Source organism: Stylophora pistillata, chromosome 11 (genome assembly GCF_964205215.1).
Source record: "Stylophora pistillata chromosome 11, jaStyPist1.2, whole genome shotgun sequence".
In the NCBI taxonomy this organism is placed as follows: Eukaryota; Metazoa; Cnidaria; class Anthozoa; order Scleractinia; family Pocilloporidae; genus Stylophora; species Stylophora pistillata.
In genome coordinates, this window is record NC_142529.1 from 266034 (window position 1) to 290813 (window position 24780).

At 36.5% G+C, this 24780-nt stretch overlaps 3 protein-coding genes across 9 annotated transcripts in view; 2 read left to right on the top strand and 1 right to left on the bottom strand.

The window, feature by feature from the left end:
• The first annotated feature begins 112 nt into the window (after nucleotides 1-112).
• On the top strand, nucleotides 113-2284 carry LOC111332269 (E3 ubiquitin-protein ligase RNF170). Its single transcript, XM_022937567.2, has 4 exons — nucleotides 113-503; nucleotides 751-824; nucleotides 1193-1306; nucleotides 1546-2284. The coding sequence occupies exons 1-4, from the start codon at nucleotides 143-145 to the stop codon at nucleotides 1819-1821; spliced, it is 825 nt and encodes a 274-aa protein (XP_022793302.1). The 5' UTR covers nucleotides 113-142; the 3' UTR covers nucleotides 1822-2284.
• Nucleotides 2285-9122: 6838 nt separating this feature from the next.
• On the bottom strand, nucleotides 9123-17566 carry LOC111332268 (muscle, skeletal receptor tyrosine-protein kinase). Of its 2 annotated transcripts, none has more exons than XM_022937564.2 (8): nucleotides 17237-17566; nucleotides 13070-13738; nucleotides 12635-12737; nucleotides 12271-12425; nucleotides 11870-12038; nucleotides 11424-11584; nucleotides 10807-11100; nucleotides 9123-10669 (listed from the first exon to the last, which is right to left on the bottom strand). In XM_022937564.2, exons 1-8 carry the CDS (start codon nucleotides 17325-17327, stop codon nucleotides 9819-9821), a joined length of 2493 nt encoding a protein of 830 aa, XP_022793299.2. In that variant the 5' UTR covers nucleotides 17328-17566; the 3' UTR covers nucleotides 9123-9818. The 2 variants fall into 2 exon arrangements, with proteins under 2 accessions (XP_022793299.2, XP_022793301.2); XM_022937566.2 differs by lacking the exon at nucleotides 17237-17566 and adding an exon at nucleotides 14024-14129.
• A 175-nt stretch (nucleotides 17567-17741) lies between these two features.
• LOC111332283 (cell cycle checkpoint protein RAD17) overlaps nucleotides 17742-24780 on the top strand; it is a 73850-nt gene continuing 66811 nt past the window's right edge. For 4 of the 6 annotated variants that reach the window (XM_088738535.1, XM_088738533.1, XM_088738536.1 and 1 more), the window contains exons 1-14: nucleotides 17742-17875; nucleotides 18041-18126; nucleotides 19265-19349; nucleotides 20454-20550; nucleotides 20816-20895; nucleotides 21015-21086; nucleotides 21530-21659; nucleotides 21961-22106; nucleotides 22508-22560; nucleotides 22903-23028; nucleotides 23136-23205; nucleotides 23466-23580; nucleotides 23795-24055; nucleotides 24301-24383. In XM_088738535.1, the coding sequence (XP_088594661.1) occupies nucleotides 17873-17875; nucleotides 18041-18126; nucleotides 19265-19349; nucleotides 20454-20550; nucleotides 20816-20895; nucleotides 21015-21086; nucleotides 21530-21659; nucleotides 21961-22106; nucleotides 22508-22560; nucleotides 22903-23028; nucleotides 23136-23205; nucleotides 23466-23580; nucleotides 23795-24055; nucleotides 24301-24383 (1407 nt within the window). In that variant the 5' untranslated portion in view covers nucleotides 17742-17872. The remainder of the gene's footprint in view (nucleotides 17876-18040; nucleotides 18127-19264; nucleotides 19350-20453; nucleotides 20551-20815; nucleotides 20896-21014; nucleotides 21087-21529; nucleotides 21660-21960; nucleotides 22107-22507; nucleotides 22561-22902; nucleotides 23029-23135; nucleotides 23206-23465; nucleotides 23581-23794; nucleotides 24056-24300; nucleotides 24384-24780) is intronic. The other 2 variants (XM_022937587.2, XM_022937586.2) reach the window with 2 other exon arrangements.

A 24780-nucleotide genomic window follows, 5' to 3' on the forward strand; every position in this document is an offset into this window, starting at 1 on the left:
GAAGTACAAACTGAGGGAAATATCGCGCCGCTGGATTAGAAGGAAGTGATCAAAGACTCATAGGAGCCCGCAATTAACTAGCAGTTTCCTTTCAAGGGTTAGATATGTCGTGTATGAGGACATCAATATTTAGAAAGAGGTCATGGCGCTAATGTTATTGTTTGATCTCATCAATTTTCGCTTTCACGCTAAAGGAACAATTGTGGAAGGTGTTGGAGATGAAGTGTTAATTGGTTTAGCGTCGACTCTTGGGCTCGTAGCGCTAGTCAGTATTCTGTACAACACCCAAGGACAAAGAAACATTCACCCTTCACAAGAAGAGCATGTTCGTGTAGTTCGTGACAGACTGGGAGTCCGACAAGAAGGAAGTGATACAGCAGCGAATGATGGTCCAGTTTTGCCTGATTCCCCACCTGTTACTTATTCCACCGACAGAAGGTGCCCGGTGTGTCTTACAGATACGAAATTCTGCACCACGACCAATTGTGGACATGTATTTTGTGGTATATATGTCTCTCTTTGAATTCCTTGTGTATATGTCCGATTATACTATCACAGTCACATCATCATTAACGAGATATAACTGAGGATTTTTTTAGGTTGATTTTTCTTTTTCCTGCGCTTCACTATAAACTTCGAAGGGAAAACACAAAAATGCTCAAGCTTTTTATGTCTTTTATTCAAGTTACCTTGTGCTCATCCTTCATTGTTGCAATTATTTTGATGGTCTCAATATGTTTGTTTCATTAGCCCCATGTATAATAACATACTGGAGGTATGGAAGGTGGCTTGGTGCTGTCAACTGTCCTGTGTGCAGGCAACAGGTGAGAGCTTCATCATAGTCAGTCAGACAGTCCACCAGTAACTTAATCAGTGAGTGAGTCTTTCAGTCAGTGAGACAATCAGTAGGTCATTTACTTCCTCAGTGAACTAATCAGTCCATCAGAGAGGTCAGTTGGTTGGTTGATCTATTAGTGAGTCTGCTGGAAATAAAGTTCCAAGTTATGAAGAACACAACTCAGTCGTGGCAATTCATTACACTTGATTTTCACAGCTCCTTATGACTAAGGAGAGGAGCCTGGGCTCATATCCTAAACAGTGGCTAGTTTTCAAACCTATCTCAACAAGGACTTAAAGCTGAATGCAAAATCTGGTACACCTGAGTTTAAATTAAATTTTTGTCTTTTCACAGGTAACTATTCTATTTCCAAATTTTTCTGAGGAAGACAGAGCATTACCAGAAGCAGTAGAACATAGACGTGATATGAATGAGTACAATCGTAGATATTCTGGAATTCCAAGACCTGTGAGTAAACCTTCTTATGTTTCATCAGTATGTACAAATTTTCTATTAAAATAGATATAATTAGCTCAAAATGCTTACACTCAATACCATTTATGGTTTACATCATTTAATCATCCAAAATTAGGACAAGCAGTTTCGTATTTGAATAAGTTCTGACTCATCTCCTTTATGCTAGGCATCTCACTAACACATCTGTGAAATGCTCTGATGACTTCTAACGAAGCCTTTCTTTCTTGCAGTGGATGGATTATATTTACGACTTACCCACTCTGCTTCATCAACTGTCCACTGAGCTGTTTTCTGTTGGAGGACTTGTGTGGGTTTTAAGACTCCGAATCATCTTGTGTTTTTGTGCAGCAGCCTTATATTTCATTTCACCTTTGGACATCATTCCAGAGTCTGTGTTTGGATTTCTTGGTCTTTTGGATGATGTACTAATCATTTTACTGTTGCTGGTGTATGTTACTGAAATGTACAGAAGAGTGATAGCCAATAGAGCTGAGGAACCCATGTGAAGTATCAACAAGGAAGTATTACAAAATAATAAACAATAAATTTATAGTGTTCAAAGTATTTATCTAAAATTCAGTTTTGTAAATTTCTAGAAAACATCTGTTAGACCAACAAACATTTTTTTTGACTAGGTGTTACCCCTTGAGAGTGACACAAGATTAAAAAAGATTAAGCATGTTTGAGACAATAGCATTTCTTTAAAGAGGAATTCCACTGTGTATAGTTGATAGAGAGGCATTTCTGAACTTCACACTTTCAGTGGACTACATGAGAAACATTTGAGGTCATGAGTTGAAATGAATGAAAAAAGAAAAGCATGATTGTGTAATACTGATGACACCATCTCCTGGATTGCCAAGTGCAGAGTGCACTATTTTTAAAATTATGTTATTTACTTTACAAGGTGTAGATAGGATTGTGAATTATTGTTTTGGAACGAATGAATAAATTATATTAAAAAAAATAGTCAGGATCATATTACCCTTTATGGTATGCTTTCATTCTTAACAAGTATTACCAGGTTTTTACATAATCTAACTTATTTCTTGATAAATGGAACTCAGTGAACTCTAGATGATGAAACAAATGCTGCAGAATGCGTTCCCCATCCTAACTGTACTTGACAACAGAATGGTGTAACAGATTTGCTCACTTAAAGAAATGGCAGTATTTTCAGCATATATGGAGCTTGCAGGTCAGGCATATAAAATTTTCTGTTAAAAAATTCTTGGTTTGCCTAAAATTTTGCTCATTTTTAGGACTGATTAATGACTGCCTTTGTGTGAGGTAAGTAACAAACAATTCCTGGCGCAGAATAAGGAGCAATCATTTAAAAGGTGAATTTAATTGAACAGAAATTCTAGACAAATCTTTTTTTTTTTACAGAAAAAGAAGAACCATGAGAAAAATCAAAACAGAAGTTTCTATAACACATTTATGTTTTATATTAATTTAAACATAATTTTACTATTAAAATCTCATTAAATGTAATTTAATTTAATTTCGATGTAAAAGTTTGAATAAGGAGTCAGAACAATTTGAAACAAATGAGAGATCAGTACAAACCACAGTGTAGACCACCACTGGCCATTCCATTCTAAAGATCTAATTTAAAGCTAACACTGCCTTCTCCAGCAACTAGACATGGTTTATGCCACATGAAAGAAGTAAGAAGTTTGTCTATTTCTGTTAGTAATGGCTTTTCAGACATTGACCCAATGATTAACCCTCTGCTTCATTAGATTTGATTTTCTATTTTATCTTCTAGTTGCTCCTTGTAATTCACCAAGTGAATTTTGTGATAAATAGTGAATAGAGGTTTTGCACAGCAGCCATGTTGGATGGCAGGAACAATGAAAATATTTTGCATAAGAAAGAATTTTTTTTCCCATGGGTAAAATAATCTATTGTTCCCGCCATCCAACCTGGTTGCGGTGCAAAACCTCTATAGACAGAAAAATTTTCCTTTCTTAAATCTCTCTATTTGAGTCAAAACTGTATTGGTTAAAACCAGGTGTACTCAATTTCAGGCCCTTGATTGACATCTCATTATAATTTGCTTCTAAAATATTCTCTACCATGATTTTATCTTCCCTCCGTTCTTATATTGAACAACCCAAGTAAAACCAAGTAGTCCCAACAAATCCCACTAACTGGAAAAGCAAGGCAACTTTGAGCATTTCCTCCCAGCATTACATGATTTGAGCTACTTTAAATTTGTATTAAATATTAACAAGGATTTTCCAGTTCTTTTTTATAACAAAAGTAGATATTTGTTATACTGTCTTAGATAACAATATAATTGCATAGCATTATGATGCATCTTACACAGTGCCACAATTAATCACCTTGGACAATTGAAATTCAACATGTATTTTTCATCATTAGGTAAAAATATTTTTATGGCAAGGTAAATTTACAAAACATTAACATGCAAACCCAACCCAAGAGGCCAAACTTTCTACACTAGCAAAATGAATTGTATTTGTGGTATTTAAATGAGATCCCAAAGCAGTGACTTGATGAAATTCAAAGTGCACAACAACAAGTTGGGAAGTTAGTCATAATCTTTCAAAGACAAGAGGTCCCTTTATGGGAAATACCTTGACATTCAAATCTCTTCTCAAATAAATGTGGCTAAATGATTGATGCAATATTTTAAACCAAAATAACTGTTTAATGCCAGTCAGAAATAGTATTAAAAGTGTACAATTCACGTGCGAATGGTGGACGGACGTACTTCTATGCGCTCCGGTTCATTTCGATTCTTGACTGAGTTTTTAACTTCTTGTTGGTAATCTACTTCGCTTTATATAAATATAGCGTCTGAAAGATATCGTTTGCCAATTTCTGGATTAACTCCGATGAAGAAGCACTTGGCTGGGAGCCTTGACTACCTGATTCTTCACGATTTTACCGACGCCATCCTTACACAGCAAAAGGTCTCTACGGTTCCCGACTAAGTTAGTATTCTAATTCGACTGCCTCATTTCACTAAGCTCATCTGCTTCTAAGCGGTGATGTTTCAGTCAATCCTGGCCCTGACAAAGCTACTAACAGCTCTACAACTCTACGTTTCTTCTACCAAAATGTTCGTAGTATTAAATCCAGGGGCTAAAAAAGAAAAAAAAAAAAAAAAAAGAAAAAGTTTTGACATGGAAAGGAAGTCTTCATTAAATAAAAGTTTTGTCACGAGAAAAGTTTTGTCATAAAAAAGAGTTTTGTCATAGGAAAAGAGTTTTGTCATGGAAAAAAGGTTTGACATGGGAAGAAAGTTTTGTCACGGGAAGAGTTTTGTCCTAGAAAAGAGTTTTGACAGAAAAAAGTTTTGTCGTAGAAAAAGAAGTTTATCATGGAAAAAAGTTTTGACTCCAAAAGAAAGTTTTGTCGTAGAAAAAAGTTTTGTCACGAGAAGAGTTTTGTCATGGAAAAAAGTTTTGTCACTGGGAGAGTTTTGTCGTGGAAACGAGTCTTGTCATAGAAAAAAGTTTTGTCATGAAAAAAATTATTTTCACTTATGGAAAAAGTTTGACAACAAAAAAGTACAATGTTTTGATATGAAATGAAAAAAGAATGTCATGTCTGTCTGTCTGTTCATTTATTTTAATTCGAGATGTACAGTGAGCCAGTACCTCGTAGTAACTACGTTCCGGCGAATATTATTAACCCATGAATAAAAAAAGTTGTTATGATATCGTACCTATGGGCCACCGTAATTTCGAGACCTTGTTTAAGCAAACAATTTTGACGTTATCGCCATCTCAGAAACTTGGTTAAATTGTGAAGTTTTGGACTCGGAAATCCTGCCATGGAGTTACGATATCCATCGCTGTGATCGAGCTGATATACAAGGCATTCATTCATCTAGCGGTGGTGGAGTGCAAGTACTCGCATCTCGCTGGCTTCCCTGTCAACCCGTATTCTTTCATATGGAAAATGATCTGGAATATGCCGCGATAGAGTTCATCAATAAAAACTGTGGTAAAACTCTTTATCAGTCTTTTGTCGTCCTCCTAATGCAAACAACTCTTGGATTCATCAATTTGTTAATTTTATTGATAGCTGTGTGTAAATAAATAAACAATAATAAATAATGATTTAGCAATGGACACTTCCACTGGGTGGCTCTTCTTTTCCACTGTTTTCATTGAATTGGAATAAGTTATAATTGTTGGCGATTTCAACCTTCCTGACATGGAATGGATTCAAGGCTCTGGTTTTGTCGTTTCTAGCCCAACTATGTCTGTGTTCTGTGAGAAGCTAATCGACTAAAATATTTTCCAGTTGATTGTTCAGCCAACCAGAGAGAACAATACACTTGATTTGCTGTTGTCTTCTCTTGTCGAGGGAGTGGCTAATGTACAAATATCTGACTCTGATGGTGTTGCTTTATCTTCTGATCACAAAGCGCTAACGTTCGACCGGCACACAAGTTATAAATTCTTCTCCTGTAATAAACAGCCTACGTATAACTTCAAAAAAGCTGACTTTAACGCTTTACGCTCCAAGTTACGCAAATCTCTTCTACCTCCGCCTCCCGGTTAGCTCAATGGGTAGAGCGCTGGACTGTTGTGCGGGAGGTCGAGGGTTCGAACCCTGGCCGGACCAACACTCAGGGTCTTAAAATAATTGAGAAGAATTTTCTGCCTTTCTATAACATCAAGAAATGGTTAGATATTCTAGTCTTCTCGGATAGGGACGAATAAATGGAGGTCCCGTCTCCTGCAGGGTTGGGATAGGAGACGTTAATTTCCCACGCACGAGATTACTGTGTGATGGATGTCCTCCCCTGGGGTAGGATGGGTGGGAAGGTGAGATCGATAGACTGAAGCGGCTGCCAGAGGCGCCTGATATGCTGACGTCTGTTCTCAACCTTACACTGTTCCCGTAATTTAGCCATATAATTCAGATTATATGGCATCGATGGTCCCTGATTGTACAGTTGGTTCTCCGACTACCTTCATTCTAGATATCAGAGGGTGCACATAGAAGGTTCCTTCTCCAATTGGGTCAATGTGTCATCTGGTGTCCCTCAGGGGAGTCTAATGGGCCCATTCTTGTTCGTTATCTTCATCAACGACCCACCAAAGACTCTCAATGATGGAACAGCAATTGCTCTGTTTGCTGATGATGCCAAATGTTACAGATCAGTTAATGACTCTTAGTGATTGTACTAATTTTCAACATGATATTAACAAGCTTCATGACTGGTCCCTTACGGGGGCTTAGCTTACAATCTAGATAAATGTGTAGGTATGAGAATAACTAGAAAACGTAATAGCTCTATACCGTCTCTTGCTGACAGTCCTCATGAAGGGTAGTCTGGAAAAGCAGGAATCCGGAATTCCGCCAGAATATTTCAACGTCTGTTTTTTTAATTCAAAACGACTCCGATGATTTTCTGAAGAGTGTACGAGCTCCGAATATACTCCGATGATTAACCGAAAACTATCCGAGGGCCTCCAAAGTTACCCGGAGATCCTCGAGGAACAATCGAACCCCCGGCTTCATTTGTTTCTTGAGTATGGTAGTCTGGAAAAGCCGGAATCCGGAATTCCGCCGGAATATTTCAACGTCTGTTTTTTTAATTCAAAACGACTCCGATGATTTCCTGAAGAGTGTACGAGCTCCGAATATACTCCGATCATTAACCGAAAACTATCTGAGGGTCTCCGAAGTTACCCGGAGATCCTCAAGGAACAATCGAACCCCCGGCTTCATTTGTTTTTTATCGACTTTTTTTATTTTATCTTTTGTTTATTTTTAATTATTAACTTATCTATTTTTTAACGGCCGTGAAACTAAATTATAAACAGCAAATAATTCGTCAAATTATAGGTTAACATGGTCAGCGTTCCTTTAATCGATCTCGATTATTCATTAAAAGGGTACAAAGAAAATATAGCAGTGCCTTAGTCCGTCTGCCATTTACACAATTTCAATTCCGGGAAAGCACTGCTTAACGAAAGCGATAAGCTCTTCCGTTAGAGACAGGCCTCCCTCATTCCTCCGCAACAAACCTTGCAGGTTTTCCAGCTTACCTTTCTGAAGAGCGTACGAGCTCTGAATATACTCGAAGATTAACCAAAGATTATCTGAAGGTTTTCGAAGTTACCCAAAGATCCCTGAATTTTTCAAGGCCTGTTTTTAATTTAAAAGAACTCCGAAGATTTTCCGAGTGGTTTACGAGCTGTGCATATACTCCGAAGTTACTCGAGGATCCGGCCTGAGGAACAATCGAACCCCCATGAACTTGGTCGAACACCTATGAGGAATTAAGAAAACGCTGAAGAATCTATTTTTATGTTAGTTACACGGAATTTTTGTTGGTGAATTTTGTCTTAGCCAAATGAAAAGTGCACGGATATTGGGTAAATTCAAATCAGTTTGTTTCCGGTTGGACAGTTAACCACCCTGATATCCCACTCATTTTTCCTCGTCCGAAGAACAAAGAAAGATCGAAAACGCAGGCCTTGTGAAGACTTGACATGCAGTAAAATACGCTAGTGACGCCATTGTCTAAAAATTGATCGCGAAACTATTTTTTTTTTAGTTAAACTTGAGTTAATAACTTGAATTATGAATAAAAATATAAGATCTACAGCCACAGCATCAGACTTTTGCCCTGACCAGCAAGGTGTCTCACGTGGCCACAGCAATGGGAGGGGCTGGCCAAAATCATCCTTTTGGATACCCAGGGCCGTTACCACAGTCATTTACGACATCTATGTTTAGCCAAAAGCTGTCGCCGGCGATGTCTTCTACGCAGCAGCATTCGTTTAGCGGTATGCGTCCACTCCAACCATCCGTGCCCCATGGTTTTCCTTTACTGCCGAAACCCATCATTCCTGAATCTTCTAATCCTTTCTTTTAAATGAAGCTAAAAGGAAACATCTCAAAATGTAACGGACGTCAAGGAAGCTTTCAAAAAGACTCTCAACCTGTTGATAGCATGGCAGTCATTGGACGTTTAGAGCTGGACTGGTATCCAAGTCTGTACTTAGATGGCACAAAATGTTGGAAGTTAGGAAGAGCACAAAGAAGATACCATATTAACACAGCATGTCTGTGCACACGTCGTCCCTGTTTCCATACAGGCCACTTGCAAGGTCTGTTGAGAACTGAGGGAGGCCTGTCTCTAACGTAAGAGATCCTCAAGAAACAAATGAAGCCGTGGGTTCGATTGTTCCTCGAGGATCTCCGGGTAACTTCGGAGACCCTCGAATAGTTTTCGGTTAATCATCGGAGTATATTCGGAGCTCGTACACTCTTCAGAAAATAATCGGAGTCGTTTTGAATTAAAAAAACAGACGTTGAAATATTCCGGCGGAATTCCGGATTCCGGCTTTTCCAGACTACCGGAGAACATGCCCTCGCGGTCGTTTCCTCACAAAAGGATCTCGGAGTTATCGTCACAGACAAACTTACATGGAACTCTCACATTGAATGCGTAGTAGCCAAAGCCAATCGGATGTTGGGTTTTCTCCGTCGGAACTGTGCTGACATTGGGACTGATAGCAGGAGAATGCTATATCTTTCTTTTGTGCGTTCCCACTAATTAGGCTAAGCTAGCGAGGTCTGGGCCCCTCAATCTACTGTCCATCATTTACGTATTCTAGAGGGTGTTCAACGTCGGGCAACTCGTTTCATTTTGAACTGTAGTTATAAGGTATCGGAAAGACTTGACTATAAGTCACGCTTAAAAATGCTAAAACTGTTACCATTATGTTATTGGCACGAACTTCGAGACATCTACTTCTTCCACAAGTGTATGCATAAGTACAACAATATTAATGTCAATGAATAGGAATGCCAACAACTTTAATTTGCGACCAAATCGTGTTCGTACTTCCTTATTTCGTGATTCATTTTTTAATCGCATTGTTTCCTTATGGAACAATATTCCGTTAGATATTCGTGAAACTATAGCTCTTTCTACCTTTAAAGACTGTCTATTCAACTATTTCTTTAACACATTTATCGTTGTTTTTGTTTACATATGTCTTAGTATAGTATATACTTATGGGGCTGACCTCGCTGGTACTTCGAGTCCGTACGCTAGTCTCTCATTTAGTACCTTTTTTATTCTTTTTATCATTCTTCTTTGTCACTAAATGAAAGTTTAAAAAATAAAATTAAAAAAAATAAAAATGATGTACTCATTGTAGTCATACAGGTCTAATTACAGAACTGTAAACAAATGTCCTTCAATCTTTTCTCAGTCTTTGTTGGTAACAAATTGTTAGAATAGTTACCCAATAAGAACTTTAAAATCCTCTTTAAGTTTGTTACCATAATCTAAAAATGCAACATGGCATATGGAATTTAAATCACAGTTGTACAAACAAAATTTCTTACTCAACTTCTCTCTATGCATGTACACTTCAAGGACGCTAATGCTTTGATTAGAATGCTGATAGAAATAAAATTTCCACAATAATGTTTCCTTAAGCAGTTCTTATCTTAAATATTAAATCACTGTTATTGGACAGGAACACAGTTACACAGGCACTCCATTGAAAAGTGACGAGATCTGCAGATGGATGAGGTTAAACTTTGGCCTCGCAGTTGGCGTCAACTTCCAACAGCCTTGCATAATTTCATATATTTCTTTGGGACACTCTTTTGGACAAGGAAGAATGTCTCCGCCATTTACCAAAGAAATAACTTCATCATCATTCATCCCATAGTATGGTGTTAAACCACTGGAGTAAATCTCCCATAACACAACACCAAATGACCAGATGTCAGTATCCTCTTCAAATACACCATACTGGAGTGTTTCAGGGGGGAGCCACCTCACAGGGTACCCAGCTCGTTCTGTTGATCCCAAGGAGAAGTAATCACTATTTGGACCTTTCCAAGAGAAACCAAGGTTTGAGATCTTGACCACCATTCCTTTGCCCATGATGCAGTTCTTGGTGCACAATTCTCTGTGGACATAACCCTTATCTGCTAAGTATTCCATACCATTTGCTATTTGCTTGGCAATGGATATCTGATCTATATTTGACAGCTTTGGTTTGGCGTTTTGTACATCAGTACGTCGATGGATTGAACAATGACCCCGGCCTGATTCAACAAGAAACTGCTGCAGGCATTCATCATGCTCTGAAAACTCAAACACAAGACACAGAGGTGGGCTGTCCACACAGACCCCATACAAACTTTGCACAAATGGGTGGCTAAATGTGGTCAGGGCAATAGCATCTTTCTCAAAGTTCTTTCTATCATCTTCCAAAGAGTATTTTTCTTTGAGCAATTTCACCATAAAGAGTGGACCTTTTCTTTCCTGATCATTTTCCACTTTGGTATCATTCACACTGGCAAGAAAGAGGCTAGAGAAATTTCCTGTAAAATAATGAAAAATGCTAATTAAAATTCTTTCCGGTTGTTTTCAAAGCAATGCATATCAGCTACATGTAGAAGTGAAAATTATCCATAAGTTCAATGGAGTGAAAGAGTTGACGACATTTTAATCAACTCACCATTTCCATGTCCCAGTTCTTTGATGAATTCCATCCCATTTCTTGATACCTGCCAACTCAATAGCTGTGGATTGACATAATAATTTGTGTGCTGCTCATATATTGGATTATTTTGTAAGTTCTCCAGATCAACAGGTGTAGGCAAGTTTTTCTTTTTCAAATTGTGGCGGCGATACATGACAAGGATGCCACACAGGATGAACAAGACAGCTAACACAACAAATGCCATAACCAGAATAATGGTCAAGCGACCGGAAACTCCTGATGATCCAGCAGCCTCCACAACTGCCTCAACTACAAAATAAAATTATAATAAAAATTAAACACATTTAGTTTAACTCTGGATCAAACCAGGTAATTTTTTACATTATTTTACCTTAAATTTCAAATTCAAAAGTGAGTCTTAAGAAATATGGGTTTTCAATGATTGGCAGATAAAGCCTCAGACAGTCATATAACTTGAACAATTTTTCTCAACACATTTAGGATCGATGACTGAAATTTGGACTACCTTTGACTAGTAAATTAAATACATGTTCATTAGTCTAGACCTTAAAATTAACTAGTACCCTGGTACCCCTAAAAATCAAGATTTGGAAAATGAAAAAAATTGGTACCTTTAGCAGCTGTAATGTAGGCTTTCTTTGAGTCAATGTTGTAAATATTCTGTGCCTCACATTGTATAGCTGTCCTATCTTTAGTAACTGTTAGAGTGAACAGAGATACCCCATTTTCATCTTCTGGTAAGTCCTCATAATATTTACCCTCTGTCAGCCATCTAAACAAAAAAGCAGACCATAATACACCTAAGAATGGCAACAAATTAAGACCATTTGGCTGGGATTTTTGCTCACATGTACATATTTTAATTACAGAATCATTTGAATAATAATTATCGGAACTCAATAGATGTACTGTAATAATTTACAAATGTACATTAAAAGATGTCAATGACGATGATTGAGAAAATTTTGGGAACATTGCTTGCCATACACAGGTAGCTCACCAAAAAAACATGCTATCTACTATGTATTCTTAGTGCACTTCCATCACAAAACTGTACCTGATCTTGGGTTTAGGATTTCCCTCTGCAGCACATTTTAATGTCACATCAGCTCCCAGCTCTGCTGTCAAGTTGGCTGGCACTGTAGTTATCACTGGCGAAGACCAGCTGGGTTCAGATATTGTTGAGTCATCAATTGTCACAAAAGTACCGGTAAGTATCTTACGAGCTAACAAATTAAGGAACGTTAAAATAATAATTGTAAGTGACAATTTACAAGAGTTTTAAAGGTTGATTTCATTAAGCACTAACACTTTTATTTGTAAATAGCATCTCACTAGCATCCTCTCTTGAGGAATAACGATACCCCCCCTGTGACAACATAAAAACTGGAATAAGCTCAGCTAGAAATGAAGCACAACATCAGAAAGAACAAGCCAAACCTCACATTAATTTCTCACCTGTTACAGCAATATTGTTAGCTTTCCAGTCCGTTCCAAAATGATTGCTTGCTGTACAGTTCACAAGTGCATTTTTGTCTGCTTTGAATTGCAACTGAGAAGTGAAGTTCTTTTGGATGGACATTGCTGTCTTGTCCTCTCCATTGACTTTCCAACTGTAATTAAAAAAAAAAAAGAGACAAAAAAACAAACTGAAATATAAATGAAACAAAATGTAACTAAAAACAATGGGCCAGTATCCAAGTGGCCAACACTGATGGAGCTTATTAATGCATCTCTCACTAATTAAAATATGTTTCTCCTTAGTAACATTGTAACTGCAAATTTCAATACATCATGTTCTATAAATGATTTGACGTCATACTAGATATTAGGAATGGGATCTCCATAAGCTTGGCACTTCATAACAACAGTATCACCAGCAGAGACATTCATGGCAGGGGGGCCCTCCTTTATGTTGGCTGCTTCTAAAAAATCAGACAAAAAAAGTAATAAACTTTTCATATACAAATACACTAATATTTAATTTTGGCCATTGATTCATTTGACATCTTTTCCTCAAAGTTGGGAAATTAGTATTCTTCATTAATTTATCCTAAGATGCCAAGCCCTGGAGAGTCAAAGAATACAAATGACTTCGTTCGCTGAGAACAAGAAGGCAACCAATACTGAGACTGAGTGATTGCTAGAGAAAATTTTGGAACAAAGTTTTCATTCTACGGTCAGAGAAAACAGAAAAAGACTCGTCAGTCTTCCAATTTAAAAACTCAAAAATGAAAGAACCCTGTAGAACATGTACCTTTGACAAGAAGACTTCCAGAGGAGGAGATAGTTTTCTCCATATCAGCGTCCTTAGCTGTGCAGCTGTACTCTCCTGCATCATATTCTGACACTCTAGTCAACAATAGAGTTGATCTCTTTTTGAAAATATTGTTTCGGATCATAGTAAAGTTTGACTTATTCCCATTCAAGTTCTTTCCATCTTTCCTCCATGAAATAACAATATTTAGACTTCCATCTTCCACCTGGCAAGTAAATTTAACCTGTTGCCCAACAGCTGTGAAAGTGGTATCCTTCAACATTCTTTTAAAACTCATTGATTTTATGGGACTTGATGCTTCCATGACAAATGAGGCCCTGAATCCACGATAATTCAAAGATCTGTCAGACTTGAATGTGATATACATATAACTTGTTGGTGTTTCCACTTTAAATGGATTTTTATTTCCACAATACTTTCCTATAAGTGTGGCAGAACTGTTCTTCCCTTCATAAATTTTAACATTATCATTACCACAATCATAACCTTCTTCTAGCACAAAATCGAAAAACTGTAATTTGATTTTATATCCCAGTGGCGCCTTTATCAACCAGGAGCATTTTGAAAGACTTGGATATGGATCTGGGTAATCTGGAGATTTTAAGTCTCCAGCACTTTCTCTAAAGATTTTGTGATCACAGTTTCCACCTGCAACAGAGAGGAAATTAAAAATTAGCCCCCATTTAAACCTTTTCACTCCCAGAGTGTCAATATTACCTCTCCTTACTGTCTGCCTCACATTTCTTATAAATTTATAATTTATAATTTTAATAATTTATAATTTCTTATAATTTCTAAATTAAAACATATCTTCTAGCTCATCACCTCTCTGCTTGAAAAGATGTTGGCATTTCAAAGAGAAATTACACACTGGTTATTCGCTTAAGGGAAAGAAAAGAGACCCAGGAAGCCATATATACCCTCTCCACTTACCCCTTAAGCTATTGAGACAGGTGAAGGACCACTGAAAGAGATCACATCTAGAATGATATAGGAATAACTTTCGCAAATTTTTTTTTCTCATAAGATTAACATTTTTCAAAAAATATTAATAAGGGGATATGTTCTATCACGTAACATCAAACATTTGCTACAAAACTTAACAACTAGACATAACCAGGGTTTTCCTTTTCAAACAAAGTTGAAGTCGATGAAAGGGAAGCAGGCAGAGACAATTTGGGTGCATGAGTGCCAAAGGTGCAAACAACTAGGGGGGTCCGGGGGCATACCCCCCAGGAAATTTTGAAAATTTCAGTGCTGCGAGATGCATTCTGGTGCATTTTGGGTGCTTAAAAAAATATATTGTTGTACCAACTGGTACAAGTAAAAATTCTTCTTCATTTCTTGCTGAAATATGTACTTTTCATTGATTTTCGTTTCTTATACGTCATTGTCAGACAACATAAAATGCATTTATTATTTAACTAAAATATTTTAAATTATATAACAGCAAGGACTCTTTTAGTTGCCGGCAGCGGAGCCATTAACAGGCGGCGAAAATTGCCGGTCCCCGGCCGAAAAGGAAAACCCTAGACATAACCCTACCATCACCAAAGATGTATGATTACCTTCCATTAGATCAATGAATAATTATACTCATACATTTTATTAAAATGAGTAACATGTTAATACTGGACTGAAATGTCATGTTTGAGATTAACTCTAAAATAATGTAAATTAATGCAATATATTGATGTACATATCACTACTCTGCAATGTCTGCCATGTATTTCTTGTAATTTTAGATCTGAAAATTTGGTGTTCAATCAGAAAATATTAATCAACAGCTGTTGCTTTTTCCATCTTTTCATAACCCTTCCCTTGAAAATGAATTGATATCACTCTTTGCTCTCTCTTGGGGATAAAAGGTTTAACAAAAGGGCATAATTATTTTTAAGCCCTGAGAAATCTAAGTTACCGGTACATCACTGTGCTGTCAGTAGTACACAAGAAGGAAGGGTTGCGCCTTAGCACTATAATTGAAGCCACAACCTTTATTCATCCTTAGTCCTGCCCAAAGATTAAATCAAAATATCTTGGCCATACATGGTATGTTTAAATCAACGAAAACTCTCTATCTCTATCTTTTTTTTTCCTGAATTGCACATATTATTAATTTTCTCTTTCTTAAAAATTTTAAGACATGCCTCCAACAACATTTTTCTTGTCTCGAATTACACGATCCTTAAGATAAAAATCTGTTCTCATAATCTTTGGTTGGTGTTCAACAAATTTCTTCTCCCTTATAATTAAACATCAAGTAGGCAGTTTGAAGTTGTCTTGCAGTGGTGCAGCGATAATATTCCAAAAAGAAATTTATCATATTCTGTGTAACACAAAAGAACTCCTCCTTAATATGTTATTATGCGTGTGCTCTTTCATGTCAATACTAACAATAAGACACCATAATAATGCAGTATTATCACTACAATTAAAAATGTGCACTTTAGTATCTGAGGGTAACTCAAGCATCATAATTTTAATTAGCCCCCCATATGATATTACTGTACAAGACTCTGGAATCTCCATTAGGAAAAAAAATTCCCACAATGTTAAGGACAAAATGTTTCTTTTAAAGTCTTCTTGAGGGAATTTTCATGAGTAAATATCAGCATTCTACCTTTGGTAAGTGTGGGACAAGGATTAACCAAGCTTAAAAGGATAGGCAACTGAAACCTCTCTCCAGATGGCAACAAAAGATATTGTCTTGCGATAAAATAGATTAGAGGCCTTTTGTAAGGCTGGACCAGTTTCCAAGATTAATTTTGTCAGATTCAAAGCATGGCAAGTTCCTTCACATTTATCAAATCAAACTTTCAGCCCCATTGCTGCTCAGATGGAAAATTACACTTAATTACCAAGATAAACAAGCTTTAAGGTCTTCTAGTCTTCGCCCGTTAACACTTCAATTGAAGTGATCAGATGGGATTCCTTCAAACCTCTTCCAAACTGAGAAATTTGAGTAATCTGTTGGACTTCCTTCAATCTGTAGGACTTCCCTTGCATTCAAATATTTACAAAGAAATATAGATTCCATTCTTTCACTTGAATGGTTTTTTCCAAAAAACACTTATTTCTGCACCATACATATGTCACAACAACATCAAACGTTCTCTGTGTGCAATAACTAATAATAAGACTGAATAATACCAATTCTTACCAAGCGCGATTTCACAATTCTTTTTTCATGGAAAGTGGAATAAAATTTGCAACTTCGACAGTCATGAATATGTAAGTACCCTTAGCATGAATTTAATGATGGGGGTATATGAAGGTTTCGGCAATAGGGAGTTGGGGCCATCTTTATCTATCTAAAACAAGTTGTTGCTCAAAGGGGAAAATAAAGGGAAATAACACTTTTGGAAATGTTCTCGAGTTCAAGTAATTATATCACACCCCTTCTGTCTGATATATTGCTCGTCTCACGCGATTTGAGGTTATTTATAGTAAGCAGAGATGCATCGCTTTTTGTCATTTAGAAGCATATCCTTTTGACTGAGCGATTCAAGATCCATAGGGAAAACTAGAGAAACAATTCTGAGGGTTTTAGCTCACTCTTTTTTAAGAAGAGAAATTTTAATTTTCAAGAGAGTTATATGTAACTATTTGTTTATCGCAATATTTGAACGTGTCATTCCTTTGCAGCATGCCGGGTTTAATAAGCTTATTTTTATTGAACTTCTCTTTACCCATCTAAAATTCATATGAACGTATCAGGTATCAATATAGCTGATAAAGGTCAAAATAGATTACCAGGAACGAAATCGTTGTTGTTCTAGAATACACATTAGCCAAGCTAAAAATGATGAAATGCAACGTAGCTAAGCAGAAAATGTACCTAGAAATTAACAACTCAGTAAAACTAAATCTTAACCAAACAATGTTTCTGAAAAAAGATTACCAATATCAGCACAGTGTTCCAGAGCAAATAATGCGCAAAGATTCTGTGTGGATAAAATATTCGCTTTATCGCCGCAGGAAACTCATTCAAAGTCTAGTCTTTCAGCACGCTTCAGAAATAAGATTTTCAAAGAGATGCTGCCGAAACCCCGCGGCTATCTACAATGAAGGGTTTGAATAAATCACAGTTTGTCTTTATCGTTATTTTACCCTACACTATATTAAAACTAAACATAGTTGACTAACCTGTTAGAGAAACCAAGAAACCAATGAAGAAAAGAAAGACTGTATAATAAAACACACTGGTACGACCAAGACGAACACGGTCAGGAGCCATATAGGATCACCTTACAAATAGTTTGCGTTCAGGTCCAGTGAACAAATTTCCAAAGTTCTTTCAAGTCCTAAGATTGGAGTGCTCGCTTATGGAGCCAAGTTTGTAAAGAAACTTCAAAAGTTTGCAGAAAAGATAGTCTTCTGTTATCGTTGAACGTGAGGGAACCGCCGACCTCAAAATCATACGTAAATGACACATACAACACCGATGTATAAGACAGCCGTCTACTCCCTTAAGGAACGGAAATGCCTTTTGCGCTACAGTGCTATGCGGTTCGTTACGCATTTCCTGTCAGCTGTCAAATTTCGTTTCTAACTTCGTTTCAGCGAAGAGTTATCGATCTGTTGTCTGACCAGCTGAACAATCAGCGGGATACAATCGAATGAGGGATCTTAGATATGTGGTGTAAGAGTCACATAATTATTGCCGTAACTTGTTCTCAGTCCACAAACAACCGAACCATTCAAAATGGCGGTTGACTGCGGAGGTTAGAATTGTCACTAGCAGAGTTCGACGTGAAAAAAAGGTGTCAATGTCTGCATGCAATGGTATGAAAGTCTGTTTGTCGTGTATTACTGCTTGAGAACTCGGGACCTCGGACAGAATACTTTTAAACGAATACATATGTACAAACTAACGTGCAGCATGCGCTTGATATGGGAATTGTGTGATTTATGTACTCAGTCTCTGTTCTTCTCCTTTTTCTTCCATAGAGCAAGCACCCACGAAGTAATATCTTATTGAATGGAGAAGAGCGTGATGGCTCGTTACTGTTAACAGAACCATGTAGTTCTTTAGGGTGAGAATTTATGGAAATACCTTTATTTCTGACATACACAGTTAAAAAAAAACGTGTGCAAATAATGAATTGTATGGTCATCTGAAACTTTTTTTATTCTTTTTTTTTTCGCTGATTCAACATTTTAAGATTTATTGCAGTCTTATTTACTGTGGTTATGTTCACCGTCTAACCTGAATCAAGCAGTCACCCACAGGGAATAGCCAGGTGACTGCATAACAGGTCCACAGATTAGGGTTATTATAAAGAATAATACAAAATGCCACTTTATGCCATAATTGACAACTTAATGTACAGAATCTCGCTAAAAATACTACTTACTTTGATTTTAGGAAAGAAACATGGATTAAGAATTACTTGAAAAATTATTGTTAGTTTTATTTGAGTGGTTCTGCTTTAAGTAATCATTTAATTCAAGTGGAAGACAGTACAAAAAGGCAGTTGGGTCTCAGTTGAGGGTGAGCATGACTGTTTTATAGAGGTGCATGACCACTTAATAGAGGTGGAAATTACAGTAATTAAGAGACAACCCATACATACAGTCGTATATGAGCACGATCCTTCGCAGTAAAGCACTATTTGAGCAATAGTGAAAATCAGACCTGAAAAAAATTTCAGGCCTGTATGGGATTCGAACCACTGACCTCTGCGATACTAGTGCAGTGCTCTACCAATTGAGCTAACAAGCCAACTGGGAGCAGGCCATCAAATTAATTCGACATAAACCCGTAGATGATAAATCAAACAACAACAAACATATGAAACATATGTGTGAACTGCGGTTATGAGACGTATATGAGCACGATCCTTCGCAGTAAAGCACTATTTGAGCAATAGTGAAAATCAGACCTGAAAAAAATTTCAGGCCTGTACAGGATTCGAACCACTGACCTCTGCAATACTAGTGCAGCGCTGCACTAGTTTCGCAGAGGTCAGTGGTTCGAATCCCGTACAGGCCTGAAATTTTTTTCAGGTCTGATTTTCACTATTGCTCAAATAGTACTTTACTGCGAAGGATCGTGCTCATATACGTCTCATAACCGCAGTTCACACATATGTTTCATATGTTTGTTGTTGTTCCATACATACAGTGCTGCTTAATGTAGGTTGGACTGTATTACTTTCATTATTTCTTCAGCAGCTTAAGAACTTTTCAACAATCGTCACGGACAAAGCCACAAAGAAAGGGCAAAGAGACAATCTCCACTGCAACAAATTCAAAGGCAAGCAATGTGAAGAAGCAATGTCAATCTTGTCTGTCGAATATGGCAGTCGTGCATGCAGAATTTTTTTTCTCTTCTCACCAAGTGGTTCACATAGCAGAATTGCTTGTGTATACAAAAGATCCAACTGAGTTCTGCCATACTCTGCAGACTGGGTTCAGATCCTGTCAATAGCACACATAATTTTTTGTTATAAGCATGCCTGTGCCATTTTCTTTTGCATTATTTAAGAAAAGCCTCAAAGTGTTTTTCAAAATCTGATAATTTCTGTAATGAGGCAGTGTTTTCAAGAGTGGAGGTCTTCTCCATTGTTTCAATGAGATTTTGGGACATTCCCATGCAGTTGCTCTTTTACATGAATTCTGCACTTCTCCTTCCAAACCCCAGCTCAACTCTTGCTTCTCCAAACTGTCTACTGGAGCAGATTATGGCTAAAGCCAAAAAATATGAACAATTTTGACTGTTTACTGTTTGTTATGACTGTAAGCCTTGCACACTAATAATAATAATAATGTAATAATATTTTAATATTTATATTACACAAATTACACATGTGGATATGATCAAATGCACATCACAACACTTTTCAGAGGACTTTGGCTGGACTGCATCAGCAGTTTACAAACAATCAAAGGAAACTTATTTGAAGATACCCCCAGCCTTCCCCCCCCCCAATTCCCAGTAAACGGGCCAGACCACATCACAGTAATCTCATGAGTCCCCTGCCTAACCAAATTAACTGATTGATAGATGCAGGAGATGGGACCTAGAGTTTATTCGTCCTTATCCGAGAAGACTAGAATGTTTATCGATTTCTTGATATTATAGAAAGGTAGCGCATTCTCCTCAGTTATTTTAAGACCTTAAGTGTTGGTCTGGCCGGGGCTCGAACCATCGACCTCGACCTCCTGCACAACAGTCCAGCGCTCTAACCAGTTGAACTAACTGGGAGGCACACACTAAGAACTAGCCAAAAATTAAGTTACCACGTTGATTTTGGTTCCCCAATTTTATAGCTTGTCCTTGGCAGAGTAAACAGATCAGTTTTTCATTGAAAAAAAAAACAATCGATCCAATAACCTTGTTTTATACATTTGTTTTCAGAAGCGTAGCACATGGATTGCAAGTTCATTCAGCGACTTTGATGAAGGAAGGACAAAGAAAACCAAACAAGCAAACATCAACCATTCACTAGTAACAAGTAAAGTTTTAGTACCTTCCTCTGATCGACCATCATGCAGCTCTGATTAAAGTACCAATCTTTTTAAGCTAAATGTGTGAAATGCAGTAGAGAAATGAATAACTGAATACATAAAAAGGGAAATGAAAAGAGCTAATCACAGCAATACCATTATGGTCAGTAACACCTATTACTATGATGATATAGATTGCAGTACAACTGTAGTATGTGAAAAATCAGTTCTATCTGTCTGAAAATTCTAACTCAAGTCTTGACCCATTCTAAGGTGGAAGCAGCCAAGCCGCTCAACACAAATTAAGGAAAGATGAAGATCTTTGGCTTGAAAAATATAAACCAAAATCAGAGGTAATGTCTGAAATTTTTTTACTGAATTTGAGTTGCATAAGTTATGTCTTTCCTTATTTTATATCAATTTGGTGAAATTTACTCTCAAAGTGTTGAATATTGATTTACATTTTATTTAGGTTGAACTGGCTGTCCACAAGAAAAAGGTGGCTGAAGTGCGTAACTGGTTCTTAGATCAATTATGTACACAGGTTAGTTAAGAGAGTGTGTTTTGACTGTATTTTAAACAGCCAATTAATATTAATTATTATGATATATCTTTGTGGTAGATTTTCCTATCAATTTGTTTGAAGCCATGTTCTTTTAATCACATACCTATGATCTTTGAAAACCAATCTTCAACTTATCCATCCAAGTTCGGTTATTTTGTTAAAAAAGGGAATAAATAAATTTGTAGATAAATAAATTTGAAAAAAATACACCATTTAGACTTGAGTCATTGTTTTGTTTCATTTTATTATTATCATTATTATTGTTATTATAATAACTATTTTTATATATGTAGTGACAGCTAATTTCTAACAACATAAAATGTTTGTTTTCTCTAACTTCCTTTCTTTTGTTACCGAAAGGCATTGAAAATGTGATGGCATAATTATGAGCTTTTTGTTATACCTGTTTAATTTCCTCTCAGGTGGGACATGGTTCTATCTTACTCCTTACTGGTCCAACTGGAGCAGGCAAAACAGCAACAGTCAGTGTATTAGCTAGTGAGTTGGTATTTGAGGTTCAAGAATGGATCAATCCTCTTAGTGATACAGAAGGTAACTGGAAATGATAGTAAGAGTTACAGCAGTAAGGTACAGGTACCTGTAACCTTAATTTCCTGGTTCACTGATGAAAATAACTAAAGTGGGCTGATAAAACAATTGTTTAAATTATTTTCTTATTTTTAGATGCCTTTTTTTCTGTTTACTGGTATTTTAATTTTAATTTGGTGATGATGTCATGTATGGTGTTTAATGTGTATTTTGGGTTAAGATTTTTTTAAAGAGATCAAATAAGACAGAAGTTAGTTTTAAAAATGAGCACCATTCATGCCCACACTATCTAATATCTCATCAGATGAAGAGCACTATAACTGGAAAAGCCACAGTCAGTCCCAGGTGAAAGTTTTTCAAGACTTCATACTTCGTGCCAGCAAGTACTCCACCTTGTCAATATTTGGTGGGAAGGGAAATAATTCTGTCAAGAAGATTATCTTGGTAGAGGTAACTACATTATTAAAGACTTGAAACTTGCTTTCATCATACTCTCAGAGGCCTTTTTTTTATTAAAAAAATGTCTCTTAATTGTTGTACAAAATGAGCCTTGTGTTACCCATGATTTTCTCATACTTTAGGCGACACTGAATATCCTCTACTGGTGATTTCAGAAGTGGGCTCTCTGATCATAGTTGTAATGGTTATAACAATGATTAAAATAATTAGAACCAATTTTATATAATATTGGAGGACAATTATGCAAACTCACTTTTAAGTGTAGCTTTACTTGCTTATTTAAGTGATAGTGAAGGATTGATGGCTATCATTGAATCTAGTTATTTATTTTAAAATTATGTATTATATTTTATATTACTTATTATGATAGCTATCTTCAATTTTTTTTGTAGGACCTTCCAAATATATTTTTCAGAGAGGCTTCAAAGCTTGCTGAGGTTTTGAGGTAGATAATGTCCATTTTGTTTGAATCTGGGAAATGTGACATTTTGAGATGGTTGACTTATAGTGAAACAATTTATTGTTAACTACTCTAACTCTCCCATTTGGCTTGTTAGCTCAGTTGGAAGAGCACTGCACTGTTATCGCAGAGGTCATGCATTTGAATCCTGTACAGGCCTGATTTTTTTTTTCAGGCCTGATTTTCACTACTGCTTAAGTAGTGTCCATTACTGCAGTGAGGTCACTCTCATACTCATTTCTTTAACCACAGTTCACATATATGATTTTCATATATTCACAAACAGTGTAAAATTTTATCATGATCATATTTCTTACTGCTCAACAGCACATATAAACAAAAAGGGCAAGTTCCTATAGTATTCATCATCTCCGACAGCCATCATGGTGACTCAAATGTTCACAAATTACTTCCCAAAGATGTTCAGGAAAAACTGAAGATTCATAACATCAGGTAAAACTATGGTAATTAACTTTAAAGCTATTCAATGTTCATATATCTACACTTGCTAGTTTCATACTTAGTTGATTTCCTACTAAAGAGAAATTTGTCACTTTCAGCTTCAACCCAATTGCGCAGACCAGCTTAGTGAAAGCCTTGAACAGAATAATATCAACTGAAGCTCAACAGGTACTTGATATACAATTATGTCTTGATACAATTGTCTGCTTGATAGTGTAGTGATATTGTAAGGAGAACTTCTTTCGTGGTCACTAATAGGAGTTAAAGGGTTAATATTCCCTTTTTGCCCACTGTAATCCTCAGTTGATGCAAAGAGTCCAAAGATAAAAAAGGACAAAAAATGGCAAGAGTTGCTAATAGTCAAGAAGATTAAATTCATTTGTTAAGTTTCTACTTTTTTCACATATTAATTTATGTTCCCTTTCTAGCAGAATAAAACGGTATTTGAGATTCCAGATAAAGATACTATTCAGCTCTTGGCTCAGAACAGTGGAGGAGACATTCGTACAGCCATCAATGGTCTCCAGTTCTCCTCTTTAAAAGGTGAGTTTGTTGTGATCAATGGAGAGGTTTTCAGAGATTTTCCCTGTTTCACAGTAAGAATATTAGTAATTACTGTCAGTAGATAATTTTGAAGTTCTTAAAATTTCTAATTATAGATCACATTTCTTTTTCCACAGAAAGCTAACATAAGTGGTGTTAATCTATAAATTTTTTTTCATCTTATAACCTTTGACCTGAAATTAAATATTCACAGATAAATCACACCCAACTCAAAAGGGGCTTAATGTGACAAAGAAAGATGACAGAAAACCAAATAAGTCAAAATTAAAGAAAACAAGTAGTTCACTGTCCAAAAAGGTGAAGACTTCAGAATCAGCTGAGCTATCCTCTAAGTGTCTTCTCTATGGAAAAGAGACAGAAGATAACCTTGAATCAGAAGTAGTCACAGCTATTGGTGGAAGAGACTCAGCTTTGTTTCTGTTCAGAGCACTGGGAAAAATACTATATTGTAAAAGTGAGTAACTTATGTTGCCTTGAAATTTCAGCCTCAGGTGGAAGATGTAAGGGGGGGGGGAGGGAGGGAAATACCCCCTGCCCCTCCCACCCCCCTTCTGTACCTGACGGACAGCATGTAAAAACTGTGATATTCATAATAAAACATGTTTCATTTTTGTGACAATTTTAACTTTGGTTCAGGAAGTGTATAAAAAGACACAGAATGTTAGCTTTTTTTTTCTTTTTTTCTTTTTTTCCGTAAAGGAGATCCAACACTTTCTGACTCAGACTTACTTCCATCTCACATGGCACATTATGCCAGACACCAGCTGTTGTTCTGTCCAGAGGTATTAAAAATGATTTTCATTCATTCATTTTTGTTTTTGTTACCCTGTTCCTTTCCATAGACCATGAGTTAATATTAGAGAGATTTAGCACTGCATTTACATGAAACATGAATGGGAAGAGTGACCACATGACCTTGTTTTTTCTGCCATTTTTGCATGTTTGCTGGTTTCACTTTGCGTTTTCTACCCGAAAGTAACCTGTTTTGCATTTGCCATGTATGTAAGATTTTCTTCACTTTTTTCTCTCACAAAGTAGAAGTTAATTGCTGGAAAAAAGGGCACTAAAACTATTCATTGCGAGTCCTACAAGGGTGCCTTCAAATCCACCATTATTATTATTATTATTATTATTATTATTATTATTATTATTATTAGCTCATGCCAAGCTAAAGCAGCA